The 12,120-nt window shown below is 45.3% G+C and overlaps 1 protein-coding gene across 1 annotated transcript in view; it reads left to right on the top strand.

Annotated features, from left to right (window-relative positions):
* Nucleotides 1-3,535, top strand: part of SLC6A2 (solute carrier family 6 member 2) — a 103,735-nt gene extending 100,200 nt beyond the window's left edge. Inside the window, exons 13-14 of the mRNA XM_084812872.1 lie at nt 730-801; nt 2,179-3,535. Of these exons, the coding sequence (XP_084668998.1) occupies nt 730-801; nt 2,179-2,202 (96 nt within the window). The 3' untranslated portion in view covers nt 2,203-3,535. The remainder of the gene's footprint in view (nt 1-729; nt 802-2,178) is intronic.
* Nucleotides 3,536-12,120: the final 8,585 nt, after the last annotated feature.

Here is a 12,120-nt window from a genome sequence, read left to right as displayed (position 1 = left end):
ACAGAGTTAATTTCTGAAACATACCAACTTGCCATTTCTGAAATTGTTTTCTATCCTAGTTCTGAAACTCTTGGTTTCATGGCTTTATAGCAGGGTTGGGCAGACTCCAGACTCATGGTATCTGCCTGTGTTTTTTCACCTACACTCCAAAATACACCAACCAGAGCCTGCTGCAATAGTTACACCATTAGAATTCAGGAATTCTGAACCAAGGAATTTGATTTGAGTATCAGAACTGAACAGAGCTGAGTGGGCTTCACTATTGGTTACCCCAGCCTTTATTTCTGTAGTACAATTGGGGGCAGGAGGGGAGACATGTTGTTGCTGCTATTGTTAAACAACTAGCAGTCAGAAATCCTTGCTGATCTGCTGCAAAGCATGCAGAGATCACCCTTCTGCCCATCCCTGCTTAGAGGTGACACTTTCAAGGAAGGCGATTTTGGGGCTTGACTTTGACTGCAATCCTATGCATGTCCACTTAGAAGTAAGATCTGTTAAGTTCAATTGGACTTACTCCCAAGTCCTTGTGTAAAGGCTTGCAGGACACAATAAAGTTCAGGGTGATAAAGAATGGCACATAATTCAAAAGCATTGGATACTGCTACTTTAGTAATGTTGGTCCACCAGCAGATATCACCTTTCCTGTGTAGCTTTCGTTCCTTTCATCATCACGGTGCAGAGATAACTTCCCTCAAAGTGACTTTTTCCTCTTCCTGTGCCCCTCTTTAGAGACTAGCCGACTGCATCACATCTGAGAATGAGCAACATCTTGTAGCACAAGAGAATGTGCGACAGTTTAAGGTATGTATTCTCTTGTCCAGGTTCCTCGTTTCTGCATTCTGAAAAGTATTACATATATACATAGGTTTTATTTTTAAATAAACAAATGGAAGGCCATTTGATATTTTGATTTTCAGCTATGCTATAAGATACCCTTCCCCAATCTGGTGCCCTCCAGATAATTTGGACTAAAGTTACCATGATTCTAGACCAGGGCTCATGTTTGCTGGGGATACTGGGAGTTGCAATCTGGAGAGCACCAGGTTAGAGAAAGCTGCTATGAATGTTTTATTATAAATGAAATACATAAGAAGAGCCATCTTGGATCAGACTAAAGGCCTCTCTAGTCCAGCATTCTGTTCACACAGTGGCAAACCAGCTGGCCATGGGAAACCTACAAGCAGGACATGAGTTCAAAAGCACCCTCCTGCCCATGTTCCCAGCAAGTTGTGTACATAGGCACACTGCCTCTGATACAGGAGGTAGCACATAGACATCAGGACAAGTACCATTGATGGCCTTATCCTCCATGAATTTGTTCAATCACCTTTTAAAGCCATCCAAACTGGTGGCCATCACTACAAGATGCTTTAGCTCTCTATTTCTTGCATCAAGCAGGGAGTTAGATTAGATAGCCTACAAGATCTCCCTCCAACTCTTCGATTCTACGGACTCTTTATGGTGAGGAGGTAGTCACATGGGGTCACTGTTAGCATCAACTCTGTACGTAGATTAATGTAAAGATAAGCCAATTAAAGCAATCTTTCATAGACTAGGTTGGAATTCCCTTCAAGTTGTAAATCTGTTATTCAGAACATTATAGTTTACAAAATTCCTGCACAGTACAAACTGGCAATTAGAAACATATGTAGGAAGCCCACAAGCAGAGCATGAGTGCAACAGCATCCTCCTGCCCATGTTCCCCAGCACCTGGTGTACATAGGCATACTGCCTCTGATACTGGAGGTAGCATGTAGCCATCAGGACTAGTAGCCACTGATAGCCTTCTCCTCCATGAAGTTCTTCAATCCCCTTTTAGAGCCACCCACATTGCTGGCCATTACTACATCTTGTAATGGATATGGCATGTGTGGGCAGGGAGAGGACATTACATCTGAACAGCTCTCAGACCATACCCTAAAGAGATTTGATTTTCAGAGGCATTCTTATTTTTATTTTTGCTCACTAGCCTCCACTTGCAAATCAGGTTTAGAGATAGAGGTTGGCAGACCAGGCTTGTGGAAGGGTCTGCTTAATCTTATTTATTTTTGCTAGAAACCAGCATCTTTCCTAGGCCACCACACTGGATGAAATAGATGTATTCATGTTGAAAGCGCCAGCATGATTAACAACTGAAGTATTCACTCAGATCTGTTTGTTCCTTTGTTTCCCTTGCAGCTCCAGCATTGGTTAACTATATGATGACAGAGAAACCTGAAAAGAAAAGCCAATACATTATAAAGCTAAATTGGGAATGCCTGAGAAGTTACCATTGAAGCTCTCTATCGTGCCTGGTCCTAGTTGGCTGGCTGCCTCAGAAGGTCATCTCCAGATTTCTTTGGGTGAAGAATCATCATCCTCTCTCTATCACCCGATTGTTCCGTTTTTTCAAGTGAACATCCCAAATGGTTTTTATTGGTTTTTAAATTGTAAAACAAAACAAAACATAGTTTTCAGGGTGCTGACCTTAATCCTGAGTGAAAGGGTCATCTTTGCTAGTGACAGAAGCAAAGATGGAAGGATAAAAATCAGCATGTTGTTTAAAGCATGTCTTATCTGGGGCACAGAGAGATCAAGAAGATAAGTTAAGCTCTCTTTTTTTAGAAACAAAAGAAGACATAGAGAAAATTATAGGCATTAGCTAGCTGTGAAAGAGGTGGATGCCCTCCACCCAGCTTCACACACACATGGCCAATACCTGATTGTGAAATTCCACAATCATAGTTGGAGGGGCCTTGTTGTCCAATTCCCTGCTCAGTGTAGGGAATCCAGAGGTAGAACCACCCCAACAGCTGGACCTTCCAACCTCTGCTTGAAGCCCCCCAATGAGGGAGAGTCTATCCCCACCCACAAGCTGGGGTACTGCTCTCATCACCAGTAAGTTTTTTTTGCCACCTTTTAATATCTATATGAAATTGGTATACTGTCTTTAGGGAAATGGACCCAAACCCCAATGCTTGGCTTACTCCAAGAGACAATGGTGGCAGCTGAAACTGTTGCCTGTCCAACCCTCTATGGCCAGGGGGTGCACAAGCTGGGGCTCTCTAAGGCCTTTACTACACCCCCCGCAGCGTACCACACACACCCACACACACACACACACACCAATTCTGCTGCTGCCTATACTTTCAACTCCCTCCCCAGAGATTCTCACTCAGATTGTTCTTTTCCTGCTATTGCTAGCAACAAGGAAAAAACAATCTGTATTAGGATTGCTGGGGCATGTGTGTGTGTGTGTGTGTGTGTGTGTATACAGAACATAGAGCCAAAAAGGCTGTGCATCCCTACTCTTGCTGATTGGTTCCATCAAGACATTTCTGCCATTGTACAATCAAGTGGCAGCTTGCTTGTGTGAATCAGCCATCACGGATCTAAGACCACACTTCAGAACCCCCTGATTCCATGACCAAATGTAATGCCTTTCTCAACAATGGCAAAGACGGTTATCTTTGCTGCATATCTGTGCCATTCCTGAAAGGCAGCTTGGGAGGGAATTAGATCTTTATGCTTGTGTGGCCAGCAATTGTCGAATGGCAAAATAATAAAATAAAAAATATTACATCACCAAGCAAGATGGCTCCCTTATATACCCTGCATTCTCTAGACAAATGAAAGTGGCGGAGCAGGGGTCGGGGGAAGGTGTCTGGGTAGTTGAATCATCTTGCTAGGCTTTGTTCAGAATTTGTGCCAAATAAAGAATCTATAGAACGTATTTATTTTTTTATATACATACAGTAAAAGGCACTGGCAGGTGAATGCATATGAGAGATGGGTATGGTGCCTCTTCTGAGTGGGTTGATCTGTTCCACAAATCATCTTGTCAATCCTATATAATAGAAATATATAACTGTTCCTTGCTGATATGCAGTGACCTTTTGAAATTCTAATGTTCTTCCGTGAAAGCTAGAAAGACAAACTTGACACATGAATCATACATTTACCAATGGTTAGTAATTGGGGGGAAACATCCAAAACTTAAACAAAACAAAACAAAGAAAACACCTGAGATTGTTTTCATGGCCAGCTCTTTATCCAATAGCTTTTTAGGGTAAGTGTGCATATCTCCCATAGGGAGCTTCCCCCCTCCAAGTAAAATAAAATAATTCCTCATGGTTAGATTGCTGGATTTTTTGGAAGAATGTGTCAAACCCAAGTTCGCTTGGCCAAGTCATTAGTCTAGTCTCCACAGAGATGGTATGTGGGCTGTACCACTTCAGGTGAGGGTTCTCAAGATGGAATGATCCACCAGATACTCCCCCATCTCTGAACATGAAAAAAAAACATGTCACAGAGTAGAGTTCTAGCTTATCCTTCTTCCTGGCTTGCTATTTTTCTATGTGTGGAGGATTTATTTATTTGCTTATGCATTTATTTATTTATTTATTTATGGATGGACATCTATTCTCTGAGCTCCCCAACTGTACTCTGAAGTGACACGACCTAGGTGCTGGTTGACCCTCTTGGTAAGCACTAGGCTCTTGTCTCTCAGCCTCATCTACCTCGCAGGGATGTTGTGAGGCTATAAAAGCCCTCTGAGCTCCCTTGAGGATGGGCAGGATGATTATGAATGTAACATAAAATAAAATAGTGTTCAGGGACTAGATTCCTAAGCAACCCTCTTGCTTAGAGGGTCTTTTTAACCAACTGATGGGTGTGATGTGTCACCCACTTTTTAAAGTGCCAGTGTATGGAGGTACCCCCTTCTTACCCCCTCCCCCCAGTCTTGGCTATTCCACATCTAGCTTCTTCACAGCAAGGCTTGGATCCTGCTTGGTCCCCCTATTCCCATTCTTTCTAATCATCAATTTGGGGCACCTGATAGAGGTTTGTAAGAAGTGCTTCCCCTCACTTGACAGTCGCTTTAATGTTCCCCAGCACCTTCAAGTCTATCTGATGCTTTCTGTGTGTGACCATTTCAGTCTCTCTCTCTCTCTCTCTCTCTCTCTCCCTCTCTCAGCTGCAAATCTGAACTGTCAGCATTCTACCTCAAAATATCCCTTCTTCAGTTTTGAACACTCAATATTCATTTCAAGTAGGCATGCTTAGGACGTGTATATGCTCAGTTTAGAATAATGTGAAGCTGGACCCTTGGCCGTGACCTTGGCATGGTGGGCAAAACGCTGCCCTTTTGTTGATACAGAGAATCATTTTGCTCTGCTACTTATTCTTCTGCACATCTGCCAAGGCTGTAATTTCATTTCATCTCTGAACCTAAAAGTCCATCTTACCCCAGTGTGCCTTAACATCATGATGTGCTGTTCAGCATTAGCATTATCTCCATGCTGAATCAGCATTGGAGCATAACATAAAGGGTTTTTTTGAATGATGGTTTCCGGACTGTTAGAGCAATACAACAATGGAACCAATGGCCTAGGGAAGTGGTGGGCTCTCCCACACTGGAGGCATTCAAGATGAGGCTGGACAGCCATCTGTCAGGGATGTGCTGACTTGGATTCCTACATTGAGCAGGGGGTTGGACTCGATGGTCTTATAGGCCCTTCCTACCCTACTATTCTGTGATTCTATGAAATGCAAGAACCCAGAAGGTTCAGCTCTTCATTCTTCTGTTTTCTATGCACTGTTTCCAGTGTCATCCTACTTCAACTAACACTTCCTTAAGAGTAGGTGATTTAGATCATGCGTGTGGAATCTGTGGTCCTCCAGCTATTGGTGTACTACAACTCCAATCAGCCCTAGCCAGCATAGCCAATGGTGAGAGTTCATGGAATTGCAGTCCAACAACATCTGGAGACCAACATTTGCCCCATCCCTAGATAGTTTAGATATTCCTAACTCAAAGAACCATCAAACCTTCTAACTGCCTGCTTAAGTATGCTTGATATAGTTTTAGGAAATACTGTGCATGAGGGAAAAGTGCATTCACATCTTAGGAGCTTAATTTGGTTCTGCCAAACCCAATTCTATTCTTAGCCCACATGGGCAAGTGCTGCCATTTTGTCCATCTCTGACATCATAAACAACAACAACAACAACAACAACAACCCAACAACAACAAACCACACTGTGCATTGGGGTAGACAGTCTGATGCCTTCCAGTTGTGCTGGACTGCAACTCCCCTAAGCCCTGCCCATTGGTCATGCTGGCTGGGGCGTATGGGAGTTGTCATCTGAAACAATTGCTGTACATTGGAAATGTCAGGGAGCCTTGCCTTGCATTGGGGAGGAGCCAAATCAGTTAAATGTGGGTCTTTCCCATCACCATGTTGCACAGCCTGGAGGTGGGCTGAAGGAATTTGGAAATTGTAGGATAAGCAAAGGCATTTCCAATGGGCAAGGTTCTCTTGGCCTTGATGAGACCCTTAGGAGCATAGGATGCCGCCTTATACTGAGTCAGGTCACTGGTCCATTTAGTCCACTATTGTCAACACTTCCTTGTTTCCTAGCCCTACCTGGATGGAGATGCCAGGAATTGAACCTGGGACCTTCTGTATGCAAAGCAGGTGCTCTTCCACTGAGCCACGGCCCTTCACTCATCCCTTCTGTTTTCCTCTCACCTTTAAGGAGGATCCTTTGACCTGGACTAGGCAACATTTAGTTCAGAGCATTTCAGCAGACAAAGGACCAGTATCTTTATGTGCCCCGTGATCACAAAGTGATACAAATGTGAGTCTGTATCGACAAGTTGATGGCCTTTTCTTTTCTTTTTCTGTTTGTTTTAATTCATTCGCTTCTTTGCTGAAGGAGCTCCAGAAAAATGTATTTGCAAAGCAGGGGGTTATGCCTGCCTATGCATGGCATAGATATTGGCATGATACCCAGACTAATCTGTGAACGAGTGTGTAATAATGGTGAAAGCAGCCTGGCCAGTGTGGGACCTATCTGGTACCTGTGGATTAGCCTACAAGTACAACATTATCAATGATCTGCTTCCATATATCAGTTTGTTGCACCTGATGGCTAGGATCCAAAGGGCTACTTTAGCCATGCCTAAGGGCATGTGTATCCAGTAGAATGTTGGATGTTATATACTTCTTTTTCGTGAGGCAATCTTTCCCGTGGTTCAGTTTTCACTGCAAAAGTTGTCACTGGGGAGGGACAAGAAAAAAGTTTGCCCTCTGCAGCTTAACACTGTTTTGTGCATTTCATCATGCCTGTTTGCGGCCAGTGTTTCCTCCCCTTCATTGCTTCCTTCCCATCTCCTACTGTACAGGAGGAGGGGCAGGTAACGCATCTGCATTGCTGAGACCAAGTCCAATCCTCCCATGCATTGTGTTGCACCTCCAAAAGCCCATCCCACTGAAAGCAACGACATGCAGGGGACAAGATCGGCATTCTGATGTGCATCAGAATGCATGCCTCCCAATCCCGTTGCCATTTCTCTGTGGTGCATTACTATCAATGACATGGGCATCCCTTTGAAAGTAGGATGCAACCAAACAGTTTTGTTAGATGGAAAGAGGATAGGTTTATCCATGATATGTCACTGAATGCCATTGGCAGGGAAGGCCTATCGCTTCTGTGCTTGTCTGTGAGCTTCCTGAAGTCACCTGCTTGGCTACTGGGTTCAATGGACCTTAGGCAGAGTGAAGCAGCTGCCTCAGGCAGCAGATTTCGGAGTGGGGGCAGCAAGGGTTTTGGAGGACAGAGCTGTATGTCTAGCACAGAGTCTGCCCTTTAAGCTAACCTCTTGCTCTCAGGTGCTATAAAGACAGACAGTGCTGAAGTAAGATTCAGCTGGTAGTCTGACTGGCTTCTATTGGGGGAGTGTTGGTGGGGATCTTGTTCTTTGCCTTAGGTAGCAAGAATGTCTTGGGCTGGCATGTCTAGCAGGGCTATTCACAGGTGTCCTAACGTACCCTTTCACAAAAGAGTGCAAAACATTGCCCCAAAGGTGGCCTGGGTTTTCATACTGCACCAAAGTTCACAAAATGCACCCCTGTTCTGTTCAGTCTCAGCACTGGCTGGCCTCCATACTTTGCCACCAACTGTATTTGAAACTTGCACCAAATTTCAAAAGCAGGTTAGCCAATAATTGGCAGAGTGAAGAAGTCCAAAGCCCCCCTCCCTTGGGATGTGTGTACCTAGCTGCATTGCTCTTTGAATCCTGGCCCATGAGTTTAGTTAGGAGTTGATCAGTTGTGTACTCCATTACTAAAAACAAAAAGTAGAGCTTTTTAAAAATATTGAGCCAGCATCCTTTCAAGTTTGCCTTACCGATAAGAGCTTTATAGTTAGCATTTACTTGGTTAATGTCGACTTCTTTTTTGCTTAATTTGTAATGCCTTTTTATAGCATAAGGTTCAATAAGGGTACCTCTGTGTATATCAATATTTTTATCAGTTTTTATTTTTTTATTTTTCACAAAAGATTAAAAAAATGTATATTGTAACACAAAATGTTTAAGCTTTTATGTGGAAAGCTCCCTTCAAATCCATCTTTCCATTCGAAATCCATCTAATCAGCCAACCTGGTTAGTTCAAGCTTGGTGGGATGATTTACCTTTTGATTCTCAGTGTAACGTGATAAAAGGAGAATAACGCATTTGTGTGGACAGCATCTTTATCTGCAGTGCAATATTCTCCAAAGCTGCCTTAATCTGATAGAGGAAATCATGTCTGTTTGTAGTCTATATTCTCAAGAAACTGGAAAGTATTTTTCTGTGTAAGTTTATTGCAAAAATATTATATGTAACCAAAATGGTGCGGGGTGCAGTTGGGGAGAACACAACCCATCATCCTGATCTAGCTTTCCGTGTATAATGATCTGCACACACAAAAGCCACACAGATCTCTTGCAGGCTGAAGTGCCCGTTAATTGAACTTCAGCCCCCGCCCCCCAGTATGTATATTTGGATCACCTCCCTCCATTGAAATGAATGGGGCAGCCATTGTCCCTGTCCTTTGAGTGCATTCACCAAAGTACTCACTCTGCAGACAAAGCGTTGGATTCATAATTCAGGTGACTAAGGTCCAAATCTCTGCTGAGCCATGCAGCAAATTGGGGTGGCTTTGGGCAAGTCTCTGTCTCTCCACCTACCTACCTCACAGGGTTGTTGTGAGACTAAAAAGGGGCCACTGATATTCCAAGGTTTTTGGATGAACTGTGCGATACAACTGTGATAAACAGACGCATGGATCAGGGTGAACGGGCCACTAAGAACTTTATGGAAGCTGAGTGCTCTTCTGCAACATCATTTGATTCTTTCAAGAAATATGGAGTAGAACGTATTTTAATTTGGCCAGAAGCTCACCAAGAGAGGCATTCCTGGCAGCATCCCTACCATCAAAAGGGGGGCATGCAGTGCAGGAAAATGTGCACCCTCTTCCATTAACTTGAGTCCACTGCAAATGCATCCCATTTCTTTTTATAAATCTGGCCCTGTTTACTTTAGCTGTCCCAAAATAACATTTTGTTGTATCATTTCCCCAACACCTCCACCGTGAGACAATGGGGACAGGTCTGCCTGCATGCCTGGGAATAGCTGCATTTCCTATTAACTATGAATGTATGTGTGGTGTATGCACTGGTTGACTATATTCAAGATGTCAGTCAAGTTGTCGAGCGTCAAGTATTTGTCCTCTCCCCACCCCACCCTGTCATCCTGTGGATCTGTATAAATAAGAGTTGGGGTTTTATTTTTGTTCTGTTTTTTTTAAGCTGTGCACTGTAAATGTTTAGGGTCTATTCAAAGATTGTGTTACAAAGTCTTATTTAAGTTGACATAGAAATATGCACTATGAAGCAGTATATACAATAAAGAGTATCTTCTGTACCAATAAACTTTGCATTGCAGGTTGTCGGTTTTTTGCTTTTGTTTTGTTTCTACAAATAGAGCTTGTGATGTTCTTGCATGCACCATTGAAGACAAATGCCAGTCTTTCTCCTGGTTTGTTTGTAATGGTTTATTTGTTACGTGAACAGTAAGCATATATCTCATGGACATCTGTTTTAAGTTTTGTTTTGTTTTTTACCTGCTTCCTTTTTTCCTGAGCTCCTTCCTGTCCTGAATAGGGATGTTAGACAATTCTGCCACGGACTCCAATGAGACCTTGGCAGAATGGAGCACTCCCCACCACCACCCCACAAAATTTTCTTGGGATGGACCCTACCTGGCGTCAGCCGGTCCGGTCTGTCCAATGCCCTGGTCTGCAGCTGCCATTTGCTTCCCTACTTTAGCCATGATAGGCTACGTAAGTATTTACGTAGCCTATCATGGCAAAGAGCAGGGACGCAAATGGTGCCCCCTATGGCATTTGTGTCACTACTCTTTGCCGTGATAGGCTACGTAAATATGTACATAGCCTATCATGGCTAATGCAGGGACGCAAATGGCACCCACTACACTGGACACCATTTGCGGCCGCAGCCTGGCAGCGGACAGAAGTCCGGCTGCAGGCTGGCCCAGCTGGTGGCTCCGCAGACTCACCATGGAGCAGAGCCAGCCAGGGAGGATTCTGGGGGGAGGGATGGATCACCTCCTCCACACCGCAAATGCCCCGGACTGGAACGGGGTAGGTAATCCACCCATCCCTACTCCTGAACATGCTATTTCATTACACCACAAGGTTTCTTAGGCTGCAGTTCTAACCACTATGGGTTGGGTCCAGGATCTGCCTTCCTCTAAAGAAAGGTCTCTGCTTGCAGAAGGTTCCTCAGCCCAATTGTTGGGGATCACCCATCCCCTACACACACGCCACACAGTTCATCCCATTCAGCAGGGGCTCCTGACTGTAGCATTTTCACGGGGCTGGAGGGATTGCCATGGGAAGGAGTGGGAGGGGAAATCCACTTTCACCAGAGCAATTGTTCCAGCGTAAATCTGGATCCAACCTCAGAGGTGCAGAACCTCAAGCCAAGGGACTGCATCCAACCTTCTGGGGTACCCCAGATGACCATGACCACTTCCCTGGCCCCATTTCCTTTCCCAGATGACCGTGTCCACTTCCTCTGGCCCCATTTGCTTTCCCAGATGACCATGTCCACTTCCCCTGGCCCCATTTCCTTTCCCAGATGACCGTGTCCACTTTCCCTGGCCCCATTTCCTTTCCCAGATGACCGTGTCCACTTCCCCTGGCCTCATTTCCTTTCTCAGATAACCATGCCTACTTCCCTGGCCCCATTTCCTTTCCCAGATGACCGTGTCCACTTCCGCTGGACCCATTTCCTTTCCCAGATGACCGTGTCCACTTCCCCTGGCTTCATTTCCTTTCCCAGATGACCGTGTCCACTTCCCCTGGCCCCATTTGCTTTCCCAGATGACCATGTCCACTTCCCCTGGCCCCATTTCCTTTCCCAGATGACCGTGTCCACTTCCCCTGGCCCCATTTCCTTTCTCAGATGACCGTGTCCACTTCCCCTGGCCCCATTTCCTTTCTCAGATGACCGTGTCCACTTCCCCTGGCCCCATTTCCTTTCCAAGATGACCATGTCCACTTCCTCTGGCCCCATTTCCTTTCTCAGATGACCGTGTCCACTTCCCCTGGCCTCATTTCCTTTCCCAGATGACCGTGTCCACTTCCCCTGGCCCCATTTCCTTTCCCAGATGACCATGTCCACTTCCCCTGGACCCATTTCCTTTCTCAGATGACCGTGTCCACTTCCCCTGGCCCCATTTGCTTTCCCAGATGACCATGTCCACTTCCCCTGGCCCCATTTCCTTTCCCAGATTACCATGCCCACTTCCCCTGGCCCCATTTCCTTTCCCAGATGACCGTGTCCACTTCCCCTGGCCTCATTTCCTTTCCCAGATGACCATGCCTACTTCCCTGGCCCCATTTCTTTTCCCAGATGACCATGCCCACTTCCCCTGGCCCCATTTCCTTTCTCAGATGACCATGTCCACTTCCCCTGGCCCCATTTGCTTTCCCAGATGACCATGTCCACTTCCTCTGGCCCCATTTCCTTTCCCAGATGACCATGTCCACTTCCCCTGGCCCCATTTCCCTTCCCAGATGACCATGTCCACTTCCCCTGGCTCCATTTGCTTTCCCAGATGACCATGTCTACTTCCCCTGTCCCCATTTACTTTTGCAGATGACCATGCCCACTTCCCCTGGCCCCATTTCCTTTCCCAGATGACCATGTCCACTTCCCCTGGCCCCATTTCCTTTCCCAGATGACCGTGTCCACTTCCCCTGGCTCCATTTCCCTTCCCAGATG

The sequence above is a fragment of the Heloderma suspectum genome, chromosome 8 (genome assembly GCF_057233095.1).
Source record: "Heloderma suspectum isolate Gila_16-S chromosome 8, 16-S_ref, whole genome shotgun sequence".
Classification (NCBI taxonomy): domain Eukaryota; kingdom Metazoa; phylum Chordata; class Lepidosauria; order Squamata; family Helodermatidae; genus Heloderma; species Heloderma suspectum.
Note: the sequence above shows the minus strand (reverse complement) of the source record. Positions and strands in the feature narration are given on the sequence as shown.